Source organism: Trichosurus vulpecula, chromosome 3, assembly GCF_011100635.1.
Source record: "Trichosurus vulpecula isolate mTriVul1 chromosome 3, mTriVul1.pri, whole genome shotgun sequence".
In the NCBI taxonomy this organism is placed as follows: Eukaryota; Metazoa; Chordata; class Mammalia; order Diprotodontia; family Phalangeridae; genus Trichosurus; species Trichosurus vulpecula.
The window spans coordinates 42,621,499-42,649,045 of NC_050575.1; the positions used below are offsets into that span (position 1 = coordinate 42,621,499).

The 27,547-nt window shown below is 36.4% G+C and overlaps 1 protein-coding gene across 1 annotated transcript in view; it reads left to right on the forward strand.

The window, feature by feature from the left end:
* Window positions 1–27,547, forward strand: part of GPR137C (G protein-coupled receptor 137C) — a 57,826-nt gene that overhangs the window by 12,724 nt on the left and 17,555 nt on the right. The window contains exons 2-3 of the mRNA XM_036748539.1: window positions 22,191–22,234; window positions 23,526–23,754. Coding sequence (XP_036604434.1) covers window positions 22,191–22,234; window positions 23,526–23,754 — 273 coding nt within the window. The remainder of the gene's footprint in view (window positions 1–22,190; window positions 22,235–23,525; window positions 23,755–27,547) is intronic.

The window sequence follows — 27,547 nt, forward strand, 5'->3', positions numbered from 1 at the left end:
CAACAGTTTTACCCTCACCCTGAGGCCGTATTGACAGATTAAAATTAACATCTAAGGAGCTCTTTCTCAAGAGTAAATACTCCATCCTTAGTTAAGTAGATCATATGGTCCTAGGTACCCCACAACATGTAATCATAGCCCCTATCCAGATGACATCAATGTACCTATGCCTCAACCTCTGCTGTTCTTATAATGGGTTCTACCTGGTTGTTAGCTTACCAAAAAAATAATATATCTCTTGTTGCTGGCATGTCCTACAAATAACTTCCATAGATGGTATCAGCAAAATTCGTCCATTGGTCTTGACCCCAAAGGGTAGAGCCTTTGATTGTTCAATCCTGTTCCCTCTAAGCTCCAGATGATTCAGCCAGACTAATGACAACTGCCCTAGAATCAATTTAGATAAAGATCTTTTCTGACCCATTCCTCAAGGCTTTCTCTTGATTTTTATTATGCAATCTAAAGTTGAGTCCATTAAGAAAACTTTCCAGGACTCTCATGTCCCTGGATATCTACTGTTACCAGATTGATGGCCACTGAGCTCCAGTTGTATATGCCTTTCTAATAGTGGGCAGAACCATCAGTAAACCAGTTTCTCTGGTCCAGGTTCTTACAGGCATTGGTCTAAGAGGCTAGTAGAAGAAGCAGAGAGTCAAAGCTTAGACTGGAGGTCTCAGTCTCTAGCACAGTAATAGGCAATAGATAAATACATGGGCCTGCACAAATAATTCAGTAGCAGCTAGGATTCAGTAACAAGGGAGCAAACTGCTTTTCAAAAGTGGTCACTCAAGGGAGTTTGTAGCTCCAGAAACCTTGGTTCTGGCCACCCTAGGTGCATGCCAAATATTCCATTTCGTTTTGTCTTTATGCACAGACTTCCAAAAATATGGACCTCACACTAAGGACTCAGAGGTAGGGACTGGTGGATAGCCTTCTTTGTTTTCCAAGGTTATAGCCTTTTCTGGGCTCTACTCAAGAGATGTGCTTGCAAGTGACTCAGTAAGTGCAGGCCATCAGGTTACCCAGGTAGGGAATGTAGATTCTCCAAAACCTGAAGAATCTGGTAAGCCTCTGTGCTTAATATTTTAGATTGTAGGGAAGTATCAGTAACTTATTCTGGGATCACCTAGGTTTTCTCCTTTCACTGTATCCCTCAAAACTTGACTGAGTGGACTGGGCCTTGGTTTTCTTAGGGTTTTTGTCCTGCCTTTCTCCATCATTAGGGCCACTATCTGATCTAGGGTCTCAGATACTATAGTCTCCTGGAGTCCAGTCAACACTCATCAATGGAGTGGTATGCATGAATGCATTTAGGAAAGGAAGATTCGTTTAAAGTTGCCTACCAGAATGTGAAAATTTGAGGGAGAGCCAGAGATGTGCTGAAGACAATTCATATCAGCTAACAACTCGCAAATCAGCAAAGCTATAGATCAAGGCTGGATTTGTTTTGTTGGTTGTTTATACTTAATGTGTATCCTACATACAATGAAGAGCAAGTTGTTAAACATTTAACCAGCACACCTATGGAGAGTTCAGGGAGTCCTGGGGAAGGGTCATGTGATTATCCTACTTCAACCATGCAAGGGACCACAAATCCATCTCTTTCCAGCTATTGGTTATTCTACTTGTCATAGTCTGGGCCTGATTCTGCTCCACTCAGATGGACACAAATGAGTCTAGTCAGCAGGGCTTTGGAAACTGGCCTAGTCTGAAGGTTCCAGATTCCACAAGTGGACCTCTTTATGCCTTTAGTTAATGAGAAAGCCAAGTCAGCAAAGTCTGAGGCTGGGAAGCTGTGTTAAGGGCTTAACCCTTGGCTCCTTGGACCAATCTAATATTGGGAACAGTTTTCCTGGCCTGTTAGGGGGGGAAATAGCCTGATCTGCATTAGTGGGGAGGAGAAGTTTAGTAGATATTGATCCTGTTACAAAATGAGAGTCTGCTAGACATAGAATAAGAGTCGTTCAGCTAACTAGAGCTGCTGCAATCTAAGGTCCTATAACCCTTTTGAATGTGGTATTAATGGAACTGTCTCCTTTCACAACTTGTTCAGTTGGTGTTCTAGGAAGCAAAGACTTGTGACAAAGTATCTAAGTCATTAGGTTAGCAGTGATAGTTCCTCTGGTCCTGGGCTTCTGAATTTGTTCGTAGAGATAAGTAACTTCTGGTACAGATACTTTATCCCATAAAACTTAGAAAAGAAATCCTTCAACATATTTATCTTGCTTTTGTATCTCGGGCTACTAAGAGTACTAGATTGCCTGTGCTAATAAATCTTGAAGCCTAAGTCATTACTCTGAATAGTACTCTAATGATATGTGAGGAGTAACAATACCAGAATCTCAGGGCCGTGAGGCATAACTTTATTGTAAAGCTAGCAGTAAAAAGACTGAAAAACAGTAATTCTTGATAGGTTTTTGTTTAGCTAAATGAATAAAACTGGACTGTGGGATTTAGTTATAGGAGGCATCAAGAACATGATTGAATCATAGAAGGAATTTGATAGGGGCCCTTTTCTATTTTTGCAAATAGTTTGTGTAATATTAGAATTAATTGTTCTTTTAATTATTTTTTAATAGAATTCAGTTATAAATCCCACTGGGTCCCAGAGCTTCTTTCCTGTAGGAATTGATTCATGGCTTGCTCAGTTTTTTATTGGATTGTTTAAATTCTCTATTTCTTATTTTGGTAATCTGGATATTTTATATTTTTGTATTTAGCATATTCTTGTAATTTGTATTCTAATATGCCTTTGTTTTACATATTCTAATGTGTATTCTAATATGTCTTTGATATATTCTAATTTGACATGTTCTAATATTTCTCAAATTGTCTTCTTTAATGATTTCTTGAAATATTATATTCAAGCTATTATTTCAGTCATGACTTTCAAGTAGTCCATTGATCTGTTTTCCAGGTCAGTTGTTTCTTATATGAGGTAACTAAAATTTTCATTCTTTTTTTTTCTATCTTTTGATTTTATTTCTCATGGAGTACTTAACTTCCCATTTGGTCCATTCCACTTATAAGGGATTCTGTTACTTGTGTAACAACAATGTTGCTAGCAGCTACTGTGGGGGTGTAAGGCCAATAACACCAGCGCACAGAAGGGCTTGTAGCACAGATTCTTTGATCTGCTTTTCTAAGGAAAGTAACTTTAAGGGGTTAGCAACGTTACTTTAATTAAGCATACATATATAATTCACTTAGTTCGGGGGGGAAAAGTCAGCACCCTGAACTTCAGAGAAAACACAAATAAATTACAAGCAGAAATTATATAAACAGAGCAAAATAACACAAATTAGCAGACAGACTTCTAGCTGTCTGTCCAAGACATTACATACATAGTTACCCGAGAGAGAAGCACCAACATCTGGATTTTTCAAAGCCGGAGGGTTCCAACAACTACCTAGAGTCTCATCTGGTCAAATCACATGATACTTTTCCAGTGAGTGAGCCCCAAGCAAAATGCTTATCTCAGAGTATATATATACCCTTTTTCAGGGTTAGATGGCATTACAACCATGTGACTCAAACCCATGTGACCTAAGCCTCCCCATAACTTAAGCAGGTCATCAAAGACTCCTGATTCAATCAAAGACTCTTGATTGAAACAAAGGCAAGACTCAAAGGCACTTGATTGCCTTATTGCTGAGAAGCACTCCAAAACAAAAGACAAAAAAAAGTCCCACTTTGCTTGCCATTATAACTTGGAAAAAGTTTTGTACCTCTTATGCTAGGCTTTAATCTTTTTCCAAGAATCTCCTCCATGGTTCTCCTTTATTTTTCAATTATTTTCTTTAGCACGATCATTTCATTTATTTTATCAGGGCTGTCCAAAATGCAGCCTGCAGGCTGCATGCAGCCCTCAGTGTGATTTATGCGGCCTGCCTACAAGCAAAGAAATTTACATAAATGCTTTAGAAAATGACAGGGAGCTACTGCAGGGCTCTCACTAAAATGCAAATCAAAATATATTGTCTATTGTCTCAATAACGACCTAAGGTTGGACAGCCCTGTATTACATCATTTTTTAAAATTCTTGTTTCATTTCTCTTAGAGATTCTAATTGGTCTTGTGGCCAAGCTATGTTTTAGGTACTGCTTGTAGGTATTTTGGGTTTGTGTCTTGGGAATCCCTGGAATGATAAATAGCACTTTATCTTTTTTTGTTTACTTATTCTTTTAACCTTACTTCACAGACTGGTATTTTGTATTTTAGCTAGGATTTGTGACTTTCTGGTAAGATTGTAGTGGCCACTCTTATCTGATTTCCTATTGCTGGGGTCAAAGCAACAGCGTTGTGACCCTGTTTGGCTCTGAGGATCTGGTTCTGAGCTGTTCCCTCCTGGTTTGGAGTAACAATTTTATAGCTCTAGGGCCCTGTTCTGCTCCCAAGGTTTGACTTCAACATATCCTTTAATTCTCTGTGGCCCTATTCTACTCCCAAGGTCTTGCTCCATATCCCTGGGCTATCTTTGTTAAATAGTTCCTGTCCTATTCACTTGTATGTGGTTCTAATTTGTGATCTTGTATTGAATTTGTACTTGTGTTTCTCCTTAAATTTCTGATGACTATTCAGTCTGTCACTCATCTGAAATCTTTTTTAGAGTAGACAGGAGAGTTGAGCTGTATTGCTTCCTCCTCCTCCACCAGTTTGGTTGGTTGTTTTTTTCAGATATTCTTATACAGCCCTAACCTCTCTCCTGACACACATTCTTGAATTTTCAACTGTCTATTGGACATCCCAAGTGGGATGTCTTATAGTCATCTTAAACTCATTGTGTCCAAAACTCAACTCATTATCTTTTCCCCTAAGCCTTCTCTACTTGTTAATTTTCCCATTATTATCAAGGGTGCCATCATCCTCCCAATCACCTATGTTCACAACTTGAGTGTCATGCTATACTCCTTACTCTCTCTTAACCTCTTAATTTGTTGCCAAGGTCTATCAATTTTTCCTTCATGACATCTTTCATATACACCTCCTTCTCTCTTCTGACACTCCCATCACCTAGGAACAGGACCTCAACACCTTATGCCTGGATTATTGTAATAGCTTTCAGGTTGATCTCCATGCCTCAATTCTCTACTAATTCCAGTCTTTCAGCTATCAAAGAGATCTACCTAAAATACATGTCTGGTCATGTCTTCTCACTATTCAATGAACTCTAGTGACTCCCTGTTACCTCTAGGATCAAATATAAACTCCTCTGGTATTCAAAGTTTCTATAAATTGACCCCTTCATGCCATTCCAGTCTTCTTACAACAGAGTCATATTAAAGTCTTCTTGCTGTTCCTCACATATGACCTCCATCTTCCAATTCTGCATTTTCACTGGCTGTCACCCATGCCTAGAACTCTCTTCCTCTTCATTTCCATGTCCTTGTTGTTGTGGCTTCTTTCAAGTCCCAGTTAAATCCCACCTTCTACAAAAGGCTTTCCCAAACCCCCTTAATGCTAATGCCTTTTTTCTATTGATTATCTCTAATTTATCTCATATAAAACATATTATTTATTTGTACTTGTTTGCATGGACTCCCCCATTAGACTATGAAAGGAGGGATTGTTGTTTCCTTTCTTTACATCCCCAACATTTAGCACAGTACCTGACACATGCTACTTAATAAATGCTCAATGACTAATGCATCAACTGGATTTGCATGGCAGTTTTGTATTAATTTTGACCTTTGCTCTTAGCCAGACAACATTGTGACCGTAGCAGCAGCAGCAGTAACAGTAGTAGTAGAGATAGTAAGGTTTGAGAATTGCTTTACGTATCATTATCTCCTTTGAGTCTCACAACAACACTATGTTGTAGGTGTTGTTATTCCTATTTTACAGACAAGGAAACTGAGGCTAAGAGAGGTTAGGAAATTTTCCTGGGATCATACAACTAGTAAGTATAAGAAGTGGGGTCTTAAAAAATATTGAGGTCTCCCTAACTTTAAGTTCAAAACTACCGAGACAGCTAATTCAAGAATGACTCCCATATAAGTAAGGAATAGCTTCCTATGTCAAATTATAATCAGTTTTGTTGATGCTATTGATTGCTGGAGGTGCCCAGCACCTCCCAATTCTTTAGTCAAAGAATTCATGATGTACAGTCATGAGACTTCTATATAGCTTGCAATGTCTTTGATTCCTTGCACCTTGACCCTACTTTGCAACATTTATCGTTGTCCTTGTCTGTTCCCAACTTTGCTGAGTTAAAATATGAGCTGAGTTAATTTTCATGTAGTTTTTTTTGGAGGCGGGAAGGCAAGGCAGTTAGGGTTAAGTGACTTGCCCAAGGTCACACAGCTAGTACGTGTCAAGAGTCTGAGGCTAGATTTGAACTCAGGTCCTCCTGACTCTAGGGCTAGTGCTCTATTCACTGTGCCACCTAGCTGCACCCTCTTATAGTTTTTGAAGTTTTTCCTGTAATTATGATCTGAAAAGAATGCATTTACTATTTCTGCTTTTCTGCATTTGGTTGTTAGGTTTTTATGTCCTAATATGTGATCAGTTTTTGTGTAGATGACATGTACTGCTGAAGAAAGGTATATTCCTTTCTATTCCCATTCAATTTCCTCCAAAGATCTATCATATCTAACTTTTCCATAACTTCTTTCTTGTTTATTTTTTGGTCAGATTTATCTGTTTTTGAGAGGGGAAAGTAGAAGACTTCTACTAATATAGTTTTATTGTCTATTTCCTCCTGTAACTCATTTAACTTCTCCCTTTAAAATGTGGATACTATACCATTTGGTGCATATATGTTTAGTGTTGATGTTACTTCATTGTCTATGGTACCTTTCAGCAAGACATGGTTTCCTTCCTTTACATTAGATCTATTTTTGCTTTTGCTTTGTCTGAGGTCATGATTGTTACCCTTGCTTTCTTTGCTTCAACTGAAGCATAAGAAATTCTGCTCCAGCCCCTTACCTTTATTCTGTATATGTCTCTCTGCTTCACATGTGTTTCTTGTGAACAACACATTATAGGATTCTGGTTTTTAATCCACTCCACTGTCTGCTTCAGTTTTGTGGGTGAGTTCATCTCATTCTCATTTATAGGTATGATAACCTGCTCTGCACTTCCCTTCATGCTGTTTTCCCCTTGTTTATCCTTCTCTTTTACCCACACCCTATCCCTCTTCGTAATGGTTTTACTTCTGATTACTGCTTCCCCCAATCTGCCCCCTTTTTTATCATTTCCCTCTCCACCCCAATTATTTCTGTCCCCTTTTTACTTCCTTATAAGGTAAGATAGATTTCTGTGTCCAACTGAGTATGTTTTCCCTGCTTTGAACCAATCCTGATGAGAGTAAGGATTAATCTTTGCCCATCATCCACTAAACCACTCCCCCCACACACACACCTTCCCCTCCATTATAATAGCCTCTTTTATGTGGGATAATTTATACCATTCTATCTTCCCACTCCTCCTTCTAGTGCAATCTTATTTCTCACCCTTTTATTTTGTTTTTGAGGGTGTTATCCCATCAAAGTCAGGTTATATCCATACCTTCTGTTTACTTATACTCCTTTTAATTGTCCTTATAGTAATAAATTTCTTAAAATTACAAATATTATCTTGCCATATAAAAATATAAACAGTTTAACCTTATTGAATCTCTTCTATTTTCCTTTTCTTGTTTCTTTTTTACCTTTTTATGTTTCCCTTGAGTCTTGTGTTGGAGGTCAAATTTTTACTCAGCTCTGGTCTTTGAATTAGGAATACTTGAAAGTCCTCCATTTCATTGAGTATCCATTTCTTCCCCCTGAAGGATTATATTCAGTTTTGTTGAGTATGTGATTCTTGGTTGTAATCCTAACTCCTTAGCCTTCCAGAATATCATATTCTAAGCCTTCCTGTTCTTCAATGTAGAAGCTGCTGAATCCTGATTGTAGTTTCCTGATATTTGAATTGTTTCTTTTTGGCTGCTTGTAGTATTTTTTTTCCTTTATCTGTGAGCTCTGGAATTTGGCTATGATGTCCCTGGGAGTTTTCATTTTAGGATCTCTTTCAGGTGGTAATAGATGTATTCTTTCAATTTCTATTTTGTCCTCTGGTTCTAGTACATTAGGGCAGTTTTCCTTGATAATTTCTTAAATGACAATGTTCAAGCCTTTTTTTTATCATGGCTTTCAGATAGTCTAGTAATTCTTAAATTATCTCTCCTGGATCTATTTTCTAGGTCAATTGTTTTCCAATGAAAAAATTCATATCTCTTCTATTTGTTTTTTACTTTTTTGGTTTTGTTTTATCATATCTTGATGTCTCATGGAGTCATTAGCTTTCACTTGCTCAATTCTAATTTTTAATGAATTATTTTCTTCAGTGAGCTTTTGCACTTCCTTTTCCATTTGGCAAATTCTGTTTTTTAGAAAGTTATTTTCTTTGGTAAATTTTTGTATATTCTTTTCCATGCTATTGACTCTTTTCAGGATTCTATTACATGACTTTCATGTTTCCCCCCAATTTTACTTCTACTTCTCTAATTTGCTCTTTTAGATCCTTTTAAAGCTCTTCCAAGAGTTCTTTTTGGGCCTGAGACCAAATTACATTTTTCTTTGAGGCTTCACATTTAGCCATTTGGACACTGTTGTCTTCTTCTAAGTTTGTGCCTTAACCCCTGTCACCAAAGTAACTTTCTATAGTCAAGTTCTTTTTCTGTTTTGGGGTTTTTGTGCTCAATTTTTCTGCCTATTTTGTGACTTGGTGTTTTTATGTGAGAGTTGGGCTCTGGTTCTGCATTGTACCAAGCCTTTTGTGCTGGGGCTCAGGGTCTTGCTGCTGCCTTTCACTGGGCTTCAGGGACTAGCTACTTGCTAATAGTGGAAGATAGGCTTCTCATCTGGCTTGTACTGGGGTGTCAGGCCATTCTGTTGGGCTCCCCAAGGTATGGGTTTCTCTGCTGGCCTGCTACAGGGGTGAGGCCTTGCTGCTGGGTAGCTATGGAAACAGTCTTTTTGCTGGTTGTCCCTGGAGGAGGGGTCTTGTTGTTGGTCTGCCTCAGGGGTGGGGCCCTGCTACTGGGTTGCTATGGAAACAGGGCCTCTGATTGAGGGCCCTGGGGTGGGGCCTCACTACTAGTGAGCAATGGGATTGAGGCTTCCCTGGTGACCAGTGCTGAGGGCGGACCCACTGGGGTGGGTCCTTGCTGTGCTGCATGGATTGTTGGATTGCCTGGAGGCTGCTGGTTTGCAGGAGAGCAGGACCTCTCTGGTGGATTGCCCTAGGGTTGGAGCCTTGCTCTCTGACTTTGCCCCACTCCTATTCTAGTGAGACAGCCCTTTTTTGCTGTGCTGCTCCTCAATCAATTCAGATTGTTTGGAGGGGAATTTGGGAGAGCTCTAGGGATTTCTTTCTTCACTCCACCATCTTGACACCAAAAGTGTGGCTTTATTTCAAAACTTATTTTAAGCAATGGAATATGAAAATAACCAAATGTCCCACAAAATATTTCTTGTTGTATCTGGATTCATGATAAAACCAACTCTGTTAACTCCTTTATTTGCCAGACTTCTCCAGCCTTAAACCTCACTAGAGCATACTGTCCTCATTGGTATTATCCTATATCTTTTGTCTCCTCAACTAAATTTGTTGAAAAGCAGTCTGCTCTTCTGGGTCAGGTGACCAGTAAGATGGAAGACTAAATATTTTGTCTGATCCTCATGACTTCTCCATCCTCTTCAAAATAAGAACTATATTCAAAAGACAATCAAACTTCATCTGCCTCCATGATAAAAGACACCAAGAACTCTATCTAGGTAACGACCTGATAAAGTAACAGCAGAGAAGGTTAACCCCTAATTCCTACCATGCTCACTCAATACTCCCTTCCCCATGAGCCTCCAGGCCCTGGCAGGGCCATACCACCCAACTTATAACAGAACTCAACTTTGCCTCCCCCAATCCTTGTGTAGCAGAGGCAAAGGTACAAAAATACATGGAAAACTACACCACCTGAGGTGGCAGCATGACAGCTTGCTATGTGGCAGTGTTCAGCCAGATAATGAAAAAACAAATGGAAATGAGGTATGGTACCAAAATGTATGGGGCTCAATCAGGCCTAAACAAAAGAGGGTTGGCATCTAGCTGAGTTCAGTTCTGTCTCTCCTCCCAAATCACTTTGGACAGAAATTGAAGCGAGTTAAAGGTAAATTCCCCAGTATGGGAAGAAGCCCAAGATGGTTTTAAGGTCTAGTCCCTAGAGAAATCAACATTTAAAGTGGAAGGAATCCCAAATTTAGTATTAAGGGAACATAAGAGGAAAAGATTGAAATTACCAAAGATTTCAGGATGAAGAACATACAGCTTAAAGTTTGAGCACATACAGATAAGCCAACAGTGAAGATATTACCAGAAAAAGGGATTCTGGTCATCTAAGCAAGTACAAACATTTCTGAATAAATATTGTAAGAGAGAGGATAATGAATCAATATCTTATGAGTCAGAAGAACCTGTGTATATCCAAGAGAGAATGGAACCACAGCAGCACTTTTCAAGAGAAAAATAAGAATCATGAAAGTGAATTATGCCCTGCACAGCAGAAATAATTGACCAAATAGAAAAGCTTGAATCCATGGTGGCAAACCTCACCAAAAAAACCATGAGAGAACAGTTAATTGGGAATGCAAATGCACAGACATGAGCACAATCTAGAAGAAAAGAAACAAACAAAAATTTAAAAGACAACATAATCTCTATACAACCAATACATGTTGATCTTGAATACAAGATGAATAGCAACAATTTAAGGATTACAGGTCTCCCAGAAAAACACAAGTCAAAAAAAAAAAAACCAACTGATCACCAAAATGCAAGAAATAATAAAAGAAAGCTACCTAGAAATTCTGAATGTAGAATAAAATGTCAATTAAAAGAATACACATCACCTCAAAAAAAAAAATAAAACCCTGTGCTGAAAACTCCACACAATGTGGTTACATTTAACAATTCCAAAGACAAACAACAAATTCTGCAAATGACCTGGAGAAAGACCTTTAAATATAAAAGAAAGGAAATTGAAATAGCACAAGATTATCCTACACCTACCAGAAATCTTAAAAAAGAATGGTATGTATCCCAAAGAGCAAAGTACTCAAAATGTTACCCTAGGTGACTTGGGCCTAATCATCAATAAAAAGATGGATATTTGATTAGAGGAACATTTGAAGCATTCCTAAAAAGAAAACTAGGGGTGAGGAGATTATTTGCTTTACAAACATCCCCCAACAACAGAAATACAGCAAAGAAAAATACAGGCAGCAACTTTTAATTACTCTAGGGCAGAAAAAGAGATATGTATGGAATTAAAAACAGTAACAGAGGGGCAGCTAGGTGGCGCAGTGAGTACAGCATGGCCCTGGAGTCAGGAGGACCTGAGTTCAAATCCGACCTCAGACACTTGATACTTAGTAGCTGTGTGACCTTGGGAAAGTCATTTAACCCCAATTGTCCTGCCTTCCCCCCCTCAGAAAAAAAACAACAGAGATTTCTTTCTAAAAATACAAGGAGACGTGACTGAAAGTGAAATTTTCATGGAAGAACTGAGGAGCAATCATAAAACACCATGGAATAAACCCCATAATATCAGATCAATTGATGGGTTTTTTATTTTGTTTTGGTTCTTTTGTGAGATGAAACTGTGGAATAGAAAGATTTATTTAAAAAAGAGAGTGGGAGGAAGAATATAAAAGGGAATGTGTGATGTACTCTAATGAAATCAAATGTAAAAATCTTTGGAAAAATAATTCCTGTGGTGTCTCATGAAGAAATGGGGGTACAGGAAAATGAGTGAGGTATCAAAGAAAAGGAGTGAAAGGGAGAAAGAAAGAGACATAAATAATAATGCAATAATTGTAGGAGTCTTTAAATGGCCCTCTCACACATTTGAACAAATCAAACATTTTTTAAAAGGAAAAATATAAAATTAAACAAATTTCTTGACCATGTTGTCTCCCTCATTAAACTGGGAGCTTCTTGAAAGCAGAAACCATCTTTTACCTCTTTGCATTCCCAGCACTCAGCATAATGCCTGGAATATAGTATCTGCTTAACAAATATTTCTAGACTGATGAAATAAGTTAAAGAACCAATCACAAAAATAATTACATAAAAGAAAATTTTAACAATGAAACAAATGTGAAAATTTCTGAGATGCTGCTAAAGCAATCCTCAAGGGAAGGAGGGGAGAGGAAAGTATGCATTAGCTAAATTGAAAAGGAATTATTGAACTAAGTATGCTTTTATTTAAATTACAAAGTCAACAAATAAACCCAAAATAAGCACAAAAGAGGAGTTATTTAAAAATTAAACAAAAATAGTTTCAAAACCAAAAAAAACTGGAAGAATGATAAACAAAACCAAAAGCTATTTCTAGGAAAACATAAAATTTTATAAACCTTTGCCAGGCTGATTAAAAAGATGAGGGCAAAAAAATCAAATTGATGAAATAGTACCTGAACAAAGTGAAATCAAAAATTTGAAGAAATAAATAGAAATAATAAACCTACTATAAAGTTATATTGTACTAAAACTGAAAAGATAAAATAGAGTATTATCTTCTAAAATAAAAATGCCCAAGCTAATACAAGACTAGAGATCATAATTTGACCTAAGAAAAGGAAATAAAATATCTGTAAAAGAACTACCAAAGAAAAAACTTCTGATCCTGATGGATTATAAATCTAATTTCATTCAACCTTTAAAGGATAATTAATATGAATGCCAGAATTCTCAAAAACTGGGGAAAAGCCTTCTACCAGATTCCTTTTATGAAACTGAGTCCTAACACATAAGCAATGGAAAAATAAAAAGAGAACTAAAAGCTAATATTATTAACAGGTATCAATTCAAAAATTGAATAACTATCCTGTCAAACTGCAGCAATACATGCAAGAAATAATTGATTATAGTCAAGTTAAATTAATATCAGAATTGTAAGAATGGTTCAACTTTAGGAAAAGATGCAGAAAAACCATTTGCAAAAGTATGATATTCTTTTCCACTGAAAACTCAACAAATAAGCATAGAGGTATCTTTAACATCATAAAAATTCTCTAAAGACAAAACAAGCATCGTTATATAATGGGAATATTCTGGAAGTGTATTTTTCTTAATAGAATTTTATTTTTTTCTAATTACATATAAAGATAGTTTTCAACATTCATTTTTGTAAATTTTGAATTCCAAATTTTTTCCCTCCCTGCCCTTCCCCATCTCCAAGACAGCAAGCAATCAGATATAGGTTCTACATGTTTAATCATGTTAAACTTATTTCCACATTAGTCATGTTGTGAAAGAAGAATTAGAACAAAAGGGAAAAACCATGAGAAAGAAAAAACAAAAAAAAATGAAACTAGTGTGCTTCAATCTACATTCAGACTCCATAGTTCATTCTCTGGATGTGGTTTGCATTTTCCATCATGAGTCTTTTGGGATTGTCTTAAATCATTTTATTGATAAGAAGAGCTAAGTCCGTGATAATTAGTCATCACACAATATTCCTGTTGCTATGTAAATTGTTCTCTTTGTTCTGCTCACTTCACTCAGCATCTGTTCTTGTAGGTCTTTCCAGGATTTTCTGAAATCTGCCTATTCATCATTTCTTATAGTACAATAGTAGTCCATTATATTTATATACCACAACTTATTCCGCCATTCCCCAGTTGATGGGCATCCCTTCAATTTGCAATTCCTTGCCACCATGAAAAGAGCTGCATAAATATTTTATTTATTTAGTTTTAGTTTTCAATATTCACTTTTATAAGGTTTTGAGTTCTAAATTTTCCCTCCTCCCTTTCTTCCCACCTCCTAAAGACAGCATGCAATCTGCTATAGGCTCTACATGTACAATCATACTAAACATATTTCCACATTAGTTATATTGTGACAGAAGAATCAGAACAAAAGGAGAAAACCACAAGAAAGAAAAGAGAAAATAGTATGCTTCAATCTTTATTCAGACTCCATACTTCTTTCTCTGGATGTGAATAGCATTTTCCATCATGAGTCTTTTGGAACTGACTTAGATCATTGCATTGCTGAGAAGAGCTAAGTCTATCAAGGTTGGTTATTGTAGTATGTTGCTGTTACTGTGTACAATGTTCTCCTGGTACTGCTCACTTCACTCAGTATCAATTCATATAAGTCTTCCCAGGTTTTTCTGAAGTCTGCTTGTTCATCATTTCTTATAGCACAAGAGTATTCCATTATATCCAAATACCATGACTTGTACAGCCATGCCCCATCTGATGGGCATCCCTTCAATGTCCAATTCCCTGCCACCACAAAAAGAGCTGCTTTAAGTATTTTTGTACATATGGGTCCTTTCCCCATTTTTATGATCTCTTTGGGATATAGACCTAGAAGTGGTATTTCTGGGTTAAAGGGTATGCACAGTTTTATAGCCCTTTGAACGTAGTTCCAAATTGCTCTCCAGAATGGTCGAATCAGTTTACAAACCCACCAACAATGCATTAGTGTTCCAATTTTCCCATATCTCCTCCAACAATTGTAATTTTCCTTTTCTGCCACATTAGCCAATATAAAAGGTGTGAGGTGGTACCTCAGAATTGTTTTAATTTGTATTTCTTTAATCAATAGTGATTTAAAGTATTTTATATGATTATAGATAGCCTTAATTTCTTCATCTGAAAACTGCCTGTTCGTATCCTTTGATCAAAATTTATGACTTGTGTTATTATAAATTTGTCTCCATTCTCTATATATTTTAGAAATGAGGCCTTTATCAGAAATACTGGCTGTAAAAATTGTTTATATATTGTTTCTGCTTTTCTTCTAATCTTGGTTGTATTGGTTTTGTTTGTGCAACATGTTTTTAATTTAATGTAATCAAAATTATCTATTTCACATTTCATAATGTTCTCTGTCTCTTCCTTGATCATAAATTCTTCCCTTCTCCATAGATCTGACAGGTAAACTATTCATTGCTCTCTTAGTTTCCTTATAAGGTATCATCCTTTATGTTTAAATCATGCACGCATTTCAACCATTTCTTCGTATATGGTGTGAGATATTCATTTATGCCTAGTTTTTGCCATATCATTTTCCAGTTTTCCTAGCAGTTTTTGTCAAATAGTGAGTACTTATCTCAGAAGTGGGAGTCTTTGGGTTTATCGAATAGTAGATTACTATAGTCATTGACTACTGTGCCTTGTGTACCTAACCAATTCCACTGATCCACCACTCTCTTTCTTAGCCAATACCAAATAATTTTGATGATTGCAGCTCTATAATATAGTGTTATATCTGGTACGGCTAGGCTACCATGTTTGCATTTTTTTCCATTAATTCACTTGATACTCTTCACCTTTTGTTCTTCAAGATGAATTTTGTTATTATTTTTCTAGTTCTATCAAATAATTTTGGGCAATTTGATTTGTATGGCACTTAATAAGAAAATTTATCTAGGTAGAATTGTCATCTTTATTACATTAGTCCTGCCTGCCTGTGAGCAATTGATATTTTCCAATTGTTTAGATCTGACTTTATTTGTGTGAAATGTGTTTTGTAATTGCATTCATATAGTTCCTGGGTTTATCTTGGAAGGCAGACTCCCAGATATTTTATACTCTCCCCAGTTATTTTAAATGGAATTTCTCTTTCTAAATCTTACTGCTGAGCTTTGTTGATAATATATACATATGCTGATGATTTATGCGGGCTTATTTTATATCCTGCAACTTTGCTAAAGTTGTTAATTCTTTCAAGCAGTTTTTTAGTTAATGTTCTAGGATTCTCTAACTCTACCATCATATCATCTGCAAAGAGTGATAGTTTTGTTTTCTCATTGCCTATTCTAATAGCTTCTACTCCTTTTTCTTCTCTTATTGGTAATGCTAACATTTCTAGTACAGTACTGAATAATAGTGGTCATAATGGGCATCCTTGTTTCACCCCTTATCTTACTGGAAATCCTTTAGCTTATCCCCATTACATATAATGCTTGATGTTACTTTTAGATAGATACTGCTCATCATTTTAATCATTTGTTAATCATTTATCATTTATTCCTATGCTCTCTAGTGTATTTAATAGGAATGGGTGCTATATTTTGTCAAAAGCTTTTTCTGCTTCTATTTAGATAATCATAGGTTTCTGTTGCTTTTGTTATCAGTATGGTCAGTTATGCTGATAGTTTTCCTAATATTGAACCAGGCCTGCAGTCCTGGTATAAATCCCACCTGGTCATAGTGTATGATACTTGCAATAAATTGTTGTAATCTCTTTGTTAATATTTTATTTAAAATTTTTACATCAATATTCATTAGGGAAACTAATGTCTATTAGGGAAATTAATGGTCTATAATTTTCTTTCTCTGTTTTGGCTCTTCCTGCTTTAGATATCAGTACCGTATTTGTGTCACAAAAGGAATTTGGTAGTATTCCTACTTTGTCCATTGCATTCCTGTATCAGATTATGAGGTTTTTATGCCTGAATACATGGTCAATTTTTGTGCAGGTGCTATATGCCACTGAGAAAAAGGTATATTTCTTTCTATTCCCATTCAGTTTTCCCCAGAGGTCTACCATATCTAACTTTTCTAACTTTTGTTCACTTCCTTAATTTCTTTCTTATTTATTTTGTGGTTAGATTTGTCTAGTTCTGAGAGAGAGAGAGAGAGAGAGAGAGGAAGAGAGGTTGAGATCCCCTACTAGCATAGTTTTGCTATTTCTTCCTATTAACTTCTCCTCTAAGAATCTGGATGTTTAGTATTGATATTACTTCATTTTTTATGGTACCTTTTAGAAAGAAGTAATTTCCTTTCTTATCTATTGTAATTACAACTATTTTTATTTTGTCTGAGACCATGATTGGTACCTCTGATTTTTTTTTACTTCAGCAGAAGCATTATTTTGCTCCAGACTTTTATCTTTACTCTGTATGTGTCTCTCTGCTTCAAATGTGTTTCTTGTAAACATCATATTGTATGATTCTGTTTTTTAATTTATTCTGCTATATACTTCTGTTTTATGGGAGAGTTTATCCCATTCACATTCATAGTTATGATTACTAATTGTGTACTTCCCTCCATCCTATTTTCCCCCATTTATATTTTTCACTCTCCTTTCACCCTGTCCCTCGTCACCACAGTTTTGCTTCTGACCGCCACCTCCCTCAATCTGCCCTCCCTTCTGTCGTCCCTGCTTTTTCCCTTCCCTTCCTACTTCCCTATAGGGTAAGATAATTTTCTATACCCACCTGAGTATATATGTTATTCCCTCTTTGAGCCAAATCTGATGAAAGTAAGGTTCAAACAATGTTCACCCTCTCCCTTCTTTCTCTCGCCTGTAATAGGTATTTTATGTTTCTTCATGTGATATAATTTGCCCTATTCTTCTTCTCTCTTTCCTCTTCTCCCAGTACAATCCTTTTCTTCATGCCTCAATTTTTTTTATGATCACATCAAAGTCAACTAATATTCATACTTTCTGTCTATGTATATGCCTTCTAACTGCCCTAACAGAGATACAGTTCTCAAGAGTTACAAGTATCTTCCTGTGTAGGGAAAACAGTTTAAATCTTATTGAATAACAAGGTTTTTTTTTTCTTTCCTGTTTACCTTTTTATGCTTCTCTTGAGTCTTATATTTGAAAGTCAAATTTTCTATTCAACTCTGGTCTTTTCATCAAGAATGCTTGAAAGTCGTCTATCTCATTGAATGTCTATTTTTTCCCCTGAAGGATTATACTGAGTTTTGCTGGATAGGTGATTCTTGGTTGTAATCCTAACTCCTTTGCCCTCTGAAATATAATAATCCAAGCCCTCTGATACTTTAATGTAGAAGCTGCTAAATTCTGTGCAATCCTGACTATGGCTCCTTGATATTTGAATTGTTTCTTTCTGGCTGCTTGCAGTATTTTCTCCTTGACCTGTTAATTCTCGAAGTTGGCTACAATGGAATTTTCATTTTGGAATCTTTTTCAGGAGGTGATTGGTGAATTCTTTCAATACTATTTTACCCTCTGGTTCTAGAATATCAGGGTAGTTTTTCTTGATAATTTTTTAAATGATGATGCCAGGCTCTTTTTTTTTATCATGGCTTTCAGGTAGACCAACAATTCTTAAATTATCTCTCCTGGATCTATTTTACAGGTCAGTGGTTTTTGCAATGAGGTATTTTACATTTTCTTCTATTTTTTCATTTGTTTGATTTTGTTGGACTGATTCTTAATGTCTCATAGAGTCATTAGCTTCCACTTGCCCAAGTCTAATTTTTAAGAAATTATTTTCTTCAGTGAGTTTTTGTACCTCCTTTTCCATTTGACCAATTCTACTTTTTAAGGAATTGTTTTTTTTTCAGTGGGTTTTTTTCCACTTGATCAATTGTATGTTTTAAAGAATTGTTTTCTTCAGTCAATTTTTGTCCTTCCTTTTCTAAGCTGTTGACTCTTTCTTGCACATCTCTCATTTTTTTTCCCAGTTTTTCTTCTGTCTCTCTTATTTGACTTTTAAAATCCTTCTTGAGCTCTTCCAAGAAGTATTTTTTGCCTTGGGACCAATTCATTATTTCCCTTTGAGGTATATGTATTGGCAAGTACCCTAGCAAACTCAGGATGGTCTGCCAGCATAGGTTCTTTGATCTGCTTTTCTAAAGGAAAAATAACTCAAAAGAGGTTAACAATCCTACTTTAATTAAACAATGTCATTCACTAGTTCAGGGAAAAGGTCAGCATCCTGAACATGGAGAAAACACAAGCAGAAAAATTAGCACAAAGATCCAATAGACAGGGCTCCAACTATCTAGTAATCTTGATACACACTTTAACATCACCGGACCAGGGGAGCACCAACATCTGAGTAGTTGGGGGGGCTCCTTAACAAATGGCTATCCAGAGTCACGTCCAGAAAATGAAAAGGTCCTTCTCATGAGTAAGCCCCCAAAGCAAAATCTCACCTCAGAATATATAGACACTTTTGGCTAATAAGCTCGGGGGCCTGAAGGCATCACAGCCCTCATGACTCAGTGCCTAATTAGCTTAGTACCAAAAGGTGACGAAGCCTTCCTGAAAGCAAGCATCCCCTAAGCAAGCTTCCCCTTAGGGAAGTTCCTCACTCAGTGGGCTCTATGTGACTCAGGATGTGTCACAGCAGCAACCTAGGCCAGAGCTCAAAGCAGCAAGACATCCATGGTTGAAATACCTGTGTACCTTTAGACCTGGGAACATGGCCCCTGTTCTAAGGAAAAAAGGGAATACATGTGGTCACGTAGGCCTATTAATGGATGGGGAAGATCTTATATCCCCTTAACCCTACAATATATTGACAATGTTGTCCTCTTCTGAGTTTGTGTTTTGATCTTCCCTGTTGCTATAGTAACTCTCTAAGGTCAGTGTTCGTTTTTGCTTTTTGCTCATCTTGTTTGCCTATTTCCTGGCTTTTAAAGTTGAATTTTCCTGCTGGAGCACAGGGGCCTCTGTCCCAGGTTTCTTGTGCTCAGCGACAGGGGCCTGGTCACTGGCTTTGTGTGCTGGAGACTCAGGTGCTTGTAGCTTGCCTGCTGTGCTGGGAGTGGCCCAGCCTCATCACGCCCTGTTGTGCTAAGATTCTGGAGCTTGCAGTTTGCTTTCTGTACCAAGGCTAGAAACCTCACTGCTGGCCCGATAAGCTAGGACAACCAAGGTGCCTCAGTTGCTGATCTGTGCTATGGGCTGAGCCTCTTGCTGGCTTGCCCATATGACATCCATGCTGGTCTGTGCTCCTCTTTTACCCAAGTGAGACAGACCTTTCCTGAATTCCTTTTAAGTTATCTTAAGCTGGACAGTTGTTTCATTCCATCTTTTTGTGGGTTCTGTCTCTCCAGAAATGATTTAGAGGCTTCATTTAATATTGTTTCCAAGGGAAACTGGGGAGAGCTTAGGTAACTTCCTAGCTTCTCTACACCATCTTGGCTCCACCCCTGGAAGTGTTCTTGAAAAATACAGGCGTAAAGCAAGGATGTCCACTTCCTCTATACACACACTCATTGTTTGGTATAATTCTAAAACAACCAACAAGGTAATAAGACATGGAAGGAAATTAATGATGTAAAGACAGAGTATATAAAACTGTGCCTATTAACATAATGATTTACTTGGAAAACTCATGGAATTTTCAAAGATATTAGCTATTTCAACAAAGTTGCAGGATACACAATAAGCCCCCAAATTCAAAAGCACTTCTACATTATAATAACAAAATTCAAAAATCAAAAACAGAAAGGGTTACCACATTCAAAATAACTATAAATGCATAAGCTATTTAGATGTCAGTCTCCAAAAGCACATGAAATTCTTGTAGAGCTTCAATTGTAAAATATTCCTTAAAAAAATAAAGAACAATTCAAGTAGTTGGAGAAATGTTCAGTGCTCCTGTCTAGGCTGTGCCAATATGATTATAGCATCAAAGTTAATTTATATTTTTTATACTGTACCAATCAAATTATCAATTGGATGCTTACAGAAGTTAATAAAGTAGTAACAGAACTCAGTCCCAGAAGAACAAAATAATTAGAAAATCAAGAAAAAATGAAAAAAGTTAAGAATGAAAAGGGAATAGCACTTCCAGACCCTATTCTATACTATAAAGCATCAAACAAAAATGCCATTTAGTATTGGTTAGTAAAAATAAACAATTAGATCAGTGATAGAGAGAGGAGTAAATCAGAAATGAGGAATATCAATTCATTATTGGTAAACTTCAAAACATTAAGTATTTAGGAAAGAACTCCCTACTTCATAAGAATTGCTTGGAATATTGTAAATAAATCTGGAAGAAATTAGACTTAAGTCATCATCTTATATTATGCAAAAATTCAAATTCAATACATGACCTGAATATTAAAAACCAAACCGCAAAAAAATCGGAAGAGCAACAGAACATATATCTTTCACACCTGTGGGTAAATATGCTTTTAACCAAGTGGGATAAAGGCAATTTCAATAGATAAAATAGATAATTTTGATTGTATGAAAGTGAAAAGCTGCCAAAAATACATTCAGAATAAGAAGGGAAGTGGTTGAATGGAAGGAAGGTTTTTTGTATCTGTTTTCCCAAATAAAGATTTAGTATCCAAGATGTATAGATAACTCAGATGTATGTATGTATGTATGTATGTATGTATGTATATTTAGATATATATGTACATATGCATGTATGTGTATATATACATACACACAAAAGCCATTGCCCAACAGATAAATGGTCAGCAGATACAAATAGTTCTTAAAAGAATTTCAAACTATTAACCATATGAAAGAATGCTAAAAATCACTAATAATAAGAGAAATTTATATCAAGACAACTCTGAAATTTTACATCACAGCAAAGATGGCAAATGATGGGAATGATTATTTGGAGGGCCTGTGGAAAGATAACACTATTGCATCGATGGTGGAGCTATGAATCAGCACGACCATTTCACAAAGCAGTTTGGAATTCTACATAGTGACTATAATATATAAATTCTTTGGCCCAGAGGTTCTACAAATAGGCATATACTTCAAGAAGGTCATGGATAAAAAAGAAGGTCCCTGTAATACACAGAAAAATCATTCTAGTAGCCCTTTGTGTGATAGCAAAGAACTGGAAACAGAATGAACATATGTTGATTGGTGATACCTAAACTAACATGAATATAATGGAACGTTACTGTGCTATAAGAAACAAAAGAATGTGATGAATACAGCAAAGTGTGAAAACACTTAAATGAATTGATACAGAGTAAAGAAAGTGGAGCTATAGCAACAATGTATAATATGATTACTACAACAATGTAAATAGAAATAGCCACCACAAAGTAATAAAATTTAGAGGCAGAAAGACCTGAATTCAAATCCTGTCTCAGATGTTTACTGGTTCTGTTACTCCAGGCAAGTCATTTAATTTCTCTTAGCCTCAATGCCTTTCTCTGTAAAATAAGAATAATAACCCCTACCTGGCAGAGTTGCTGTGAGGATCAAATAAGATAATAAATGTAAAGCTCTTTGCAAACCTTAAAACACTATATAAATACTAGCTATTTTTTAACAGTTAGTTCTTTTTTAATGGGAAGAAAAATCAAACTGGTTTCAGTTTAACTTTATTTTTTAGTAGCTGACTACTACTAATATTTTGTAAATATACAAAACATGGCCAAGTAAATATCAGTGCTCAATTATATTTGCTAATGCATTTTTCAAATCTTTCTTTATAGATTATCTGTAAAGTCAGATGTGCAGCTGAACTTGACAAAAACAAGTAAGTATAATAAGCAGAAATACTTAATGACAAATGGGATGTTTCCTGCCTGATAAATCAGCAGTGAAAGTACAGTTTAGAAGATTTGAGCTAAGTTTTAAAAATATATGTGAAAGTTGCCAAAAGTATTGTGGTAAAATTGTGGGTAAAATTCACTTTTTATTTTCAAATTGCATTTAAGTGTTAATTCAATGTAACTATTTAATTTGGGAGTCAATCTATTCAGTTAGTTGTCTCTCTCTTTCTAAATGTTACTGCTGATTTCTACTCTCTTCTTTGAAGTAATTTCTAATAATTGTGATAGAGACATGTTATTCTAGTTTGGGATGGAATTTCTTTATAATTCCACGAAATAGTATTTGTTCCTATACTTGTTAGTTTAAGAACTCATATTTCTATAGCAATGCATGGGTTATAAACTGTCAGTGTTAAGTACTTACTCAATTAGGAAATCTGGGTTCTAATCTCTGATAGGTCACTAACATATGATCTTAGGAAAGTCACTTTACTTTTCTGACACATCAGTCAAATGAAGTCGTCTTACTAGATGGTATTTAAGATCAGCCCTTGCTAGCTCTAACTTTCTATGATCATGCTCATTAAAAGCCTTGAAATTCATAGATTAAATAAATCATTCAAACTAAATTTCAGTATAGTGGATAGAGTGCTTGTAGCACCAGTGCGACCTCTTTCAGATTTCTGCCCACCGATCTATAGACCTACAGAGTAAGTTTAGTAATTCTGTCTTCTCTTTGTTATCATAATCATCACCATCTGTTAGAAGGGTAAATAAGATCCTAGACTTATGGTCAGACTCTGGCTAAAGTCCTTCCCTATAACCTTATAGAATAAAGTAGAAGTCACTTTATTTCTCAGAGCCTCATTTTCCCGTGTAAAATGGGATAATTTATGTAAATTTTACCTCCCAAGTAATGAAGAAAGTGCTTTTGTAAATGTCAAAGTACTGTATAAAAAAGAGGATAATTATCGTTTATCATCATACCATCTACCTCAAATAGCGGTCCTGTTCTTTCTTTAATCCTCTTTTTCTTCAACATAGCTTTTAAAAAATAATTTTTTGTTATTCTTAGCATTTCTCACTAACCTCAACTCCTTTTGAGCTTTACTACTCCTAGTGTTGTCCTTTCTGTCAGTTTTGTATTTATGTTCCATTAGTAAAGTTTGTTTGAATGAGGTTATGAAGTTAATATATCTGAGGAAGCATGAACTGATTTTTAAGTTTCTTCCATTATTTTTTTAAATGCACCTAACAGGTTTCCTTTTTTTTCAGAATTCTTCTACATCTGGGATTTATGTTGGCAAGCCTTCTCTTTTTGGTGACGAACTTAACTTGTTCAGTGTTAGTTCATGGAGATATTTCAGAAAATCAATTGAAATGGACAATATTTGCTCAAGCACTAATTAGTGATAGCCTAGTCATTCTTTGTGTCATTTCATTAGTTAGTTACATATGCAAAATTGCAAAAGTGTCATCAGCAAATGTCTACCTCAAATCAAAGGTAAGTGTGCTATCACTTAGAATGAATTTTGGATTTTCTCTTCCAAGATACTATATATATATGTATAGGCAACTAGATGGCACACTACATAGACTACTGGACCTGGATAAGTAAGACCTGAATTCAAATCCAGTCTTAGATACTTACTAGCAGTATGATACTGGGCAAGTCACTAATAGAGCTCTGCCTTCCTCAGTTCTCTTTCCTTTAGAATGGAGATAACAGTAGCACCTACCTCCTAGGGTTATTATGAAAATAAAATAAGAAAATATTTGTAAAGTGCTTTATAAACACTAGCTATTCCTATTACTATTGCAATGTTATTTAGACACTTAGATCTGAGATCTCAGCTGTGTGAGAGTACTAACTTCATTGGTGCAGATCAAAATCTGTTAATACCTACTTATAACATACATTTGTTGTCTGTGTCTCCTTTCCTATTCGTTAATATTTTTTATCTGTTTACTCCACTTGGGGCAGGCAAGTCCTAAATCTATGACCCTATCTCAACTTGCTCCTGCCTACCTATCCTGAGAGACACTTGACCATATGTTAACATGAAACTACCACAGAAGGTTCACTCAGAGTGCTAGGAACTTTCCTTTGGGTATAGATAAAGACTGAGCTGTACCTTGGTTATCTTCGCACTTGCTACATGATTAGATCATCACTTTTTCCAGTCATTTTCCAGTTCAAATCTGACCTCACATACTTACTAGCTTTATGACTCAGGGCAAATCACATAGCCACTGTTTGCTTCAGTTTCTCCAACTATAAAATGGGAATTATAATAGCACCTACCCCTCCCTCCAGGATTGTTATGAGGGTCAAATGAGTAATGTTTGGAAAAGTGCTTAGCATAGTGCCTGGCACAAATAGGTGTTTGTAAATGCTTATTTCCTTTTGTTACCCTTCAAATGTTTCTGACATCCTTTTATATGATTTTCATGCAATTCCTCATTTGTAATTTATTGTAGCCAGCTCAGCCCACTATATGACCTACCCATTGCCCTTTAGGTGGTCATCAAGTCAGTTCTTCAGACTAGTATTCCATAACTTTTGGCCATACAGCACCATCAGAAGGATACTGATGTTAAAAGATGAACCTTGGTATCAGAAATAAGCTTAGAGTCCTTAAAGGAACTGTGAGATTTCCCAAAAGTAATCAGGTTCTCCTGCTCAATTGTGAGCACAATTCATTACACATTGTCAGTGTCTGTCCAGTGTCTGTGTATTGACTGATGAGTTCTTAGAGTTGTCTGTCCAACTACATGGACAATAGCAATTCTTCATGCGTTCAGGACTTATTTTTTTCTTCAGTATTTACAGGTCTCAGTTGGGAAGCTATGCACTGTTTTAGGACTTTGTTTAGTCAGCAACCTGTCATCCACAAGCAAGAACATCTGGAGAACTTCATTAGGAAATCACTTTTCCTTAAGTATTCTGCCCAATTCTAGGCAAATTAATGTGGTAAACATACATCTTTCTTCATGTATTGTGTCTCATATACAGAGGAACAGCAAACAAATTATTTTCTATAAGAAAGTTTGATTTTTCTAATGCATAGGGTGATACCTTGTTGAATAGTTCGTAAGGTGGACTTTTATACTTCTGAATCAAATGCCTTTTGTTTCATAATGAAGCAGAGTGGGATCTTGTATTCTCTATGCCTTTTTGAACATGTATGACTGAAGACATAGTATTGTATAAAATGTTGCTTGCAAAAGCCCAAAAATACTGCCCCATTCATCAAAGATGCCCTGTGTGTGTCAGTCATTCTCATAATACTTTGAAGAGATAAATTAGACAAGGTCAATTACTATTCTTATATTCTCAGTTTTGCCTTTTGGAGGGAAGAAGGATGCCTGAGATTTTTTAAGCATTTGGTATCCTCCTGTTTTTCAGATATCTTGAGAATTAATTTCTCAGTACCCTCAATTTGTTTGCTTCCGAGTATGGATATCCTCTGGATGTAATTGGTCTAGTCCAGCTGCATTTACCATCTTTTTCTACAAGGCCATTTCAACTTCCTCATACAAATGTCATGGTTCCCATGGACCTCAAGTTGGCTATAAAAATATTTACAGAGGCCACATGGTGGAGTACGAGCAGAAACTCAACTGAACTCACCCAAATTCCCCTCTAAGCAACTTTAAAATAATGCCTCAACTCAAATTCTGTAGAAACAGAACCAACCAAAGGTTGAGTGAAATGATTTTCCAGCCCAAGACTGGTCAGTACTGACCAAGGAGGTCAGTAAGAAAGGTCTCTCTCCAGGGTAGTGGTTGATTTGGAACACAATGCCTAAGACTCTATCAGCAGACCTTGAAGGTGGCTGCAGCAATGGCAGCTCTCAGCCCACAAATGATAAGTGGATCAGACAACTGGTCAGAAAGATTGCAGAGGACCTTTTGCTGGAGCTGGGTTCAGGACCCTGTTGCATTGCTCATACACAGTTCCAGGTCACAGTCCCAGGGCAAAGAGGAGCACTAATGCTTGTGGCCAAAAGGAAACAGAGGCCCTGGTCACAGTTCCAGGATGGAGAAGAGTGTTTGAGGTTGCTCACAAGGGAGCAGTGGACCTGATCTTAGTTCTAAGACACAAAGGAGCAATAACACCTGTGGCTGTAGTGGATCAAAGGACCTGTTTACAGTTCCAGGGCCAAAAGGAGCAATATCATTTGTGGCCATATAGGAGCTAGAACCCTGGTCAGAGTTCCAGGGTGGAGAAGAGTGCTAGCACTTGTGGATATGGGGAAACAAGGTCTCTTCTTGGATAAAGACCAGAGCACAGGCTAGGAGAAGAGAAACTACAACTCTCCCTAGATCATACTATCTTAGAAGCACTAAAAACTTACAAACTCCTAGAACTAACTCTGAAAACAGCAGCACAAAAAACCCTGAATTATTGTACTGCCTGAAAGCTATGATGAAAAAAGAGCCTATACATCGTATTTCAAGAAATTATCAAGAAAAAATTCTCTGATATCCTAGAACCAGAGGGTAAAATAGAAATGAAAATAATCCAGTGATAACCTTCTAAAAGAGATTTCAAAATGAAAACTTCCAGGAATATTAGAGCTAAATTCCAGAGCTCCCAGGTCAAGAAGAAAATACTGCAAGCAGCCTAAAGGAAACAATTCAAATATTGTGGAGCCACAGTCGATCACAAAAGGTTTAGCAGTTTCCACACTGGAGGATTGTAGGGCTTGGAACATTATATTCCAGAAGGCAAAGGAGCTAGGATTGCAACCAAGAATAACATACTCAGCAAAACTGAGTATAATCCTTCGGGGGGAAAATAGATATTTAATGAAATAGAGGACTTTCAAGCATTCCTGATTAAAAGACCAGAGTTGAATAGAAAATTTGACTTTCAAATACAAGATGCAGAAACATAAGGTAAATGTGAAAAAGAAAGTATAGGGTTTAATAAGGTTAAACTGTTTACATTTCCATACGGGAAGATGATAATTATAACTCCTAAGAATTTTATCATTATTAAGACAGATAGAAGGAGTATACATAGACAGAGGGCATGGGTGTGAGTTGACTATGATGGGATGATTTTTTTTTAAATGAAGGGATGAGAAAAAGGGACACACTAGGAGAGGGGGGAAGAGAGAGGAAGAACTGGAAAAATTAACTCACAAAAGAGATATTGAAAGAAAGAGCTTTTACAATGGATAGGGAATATGGGACAGGAGGTGGCAGTCAATGCTTAAACTTTATTCTCATTGGACTCAAAGAAGAGTAATATAAAAACTCAGTTGGGTATGGAAATTTATCTTACC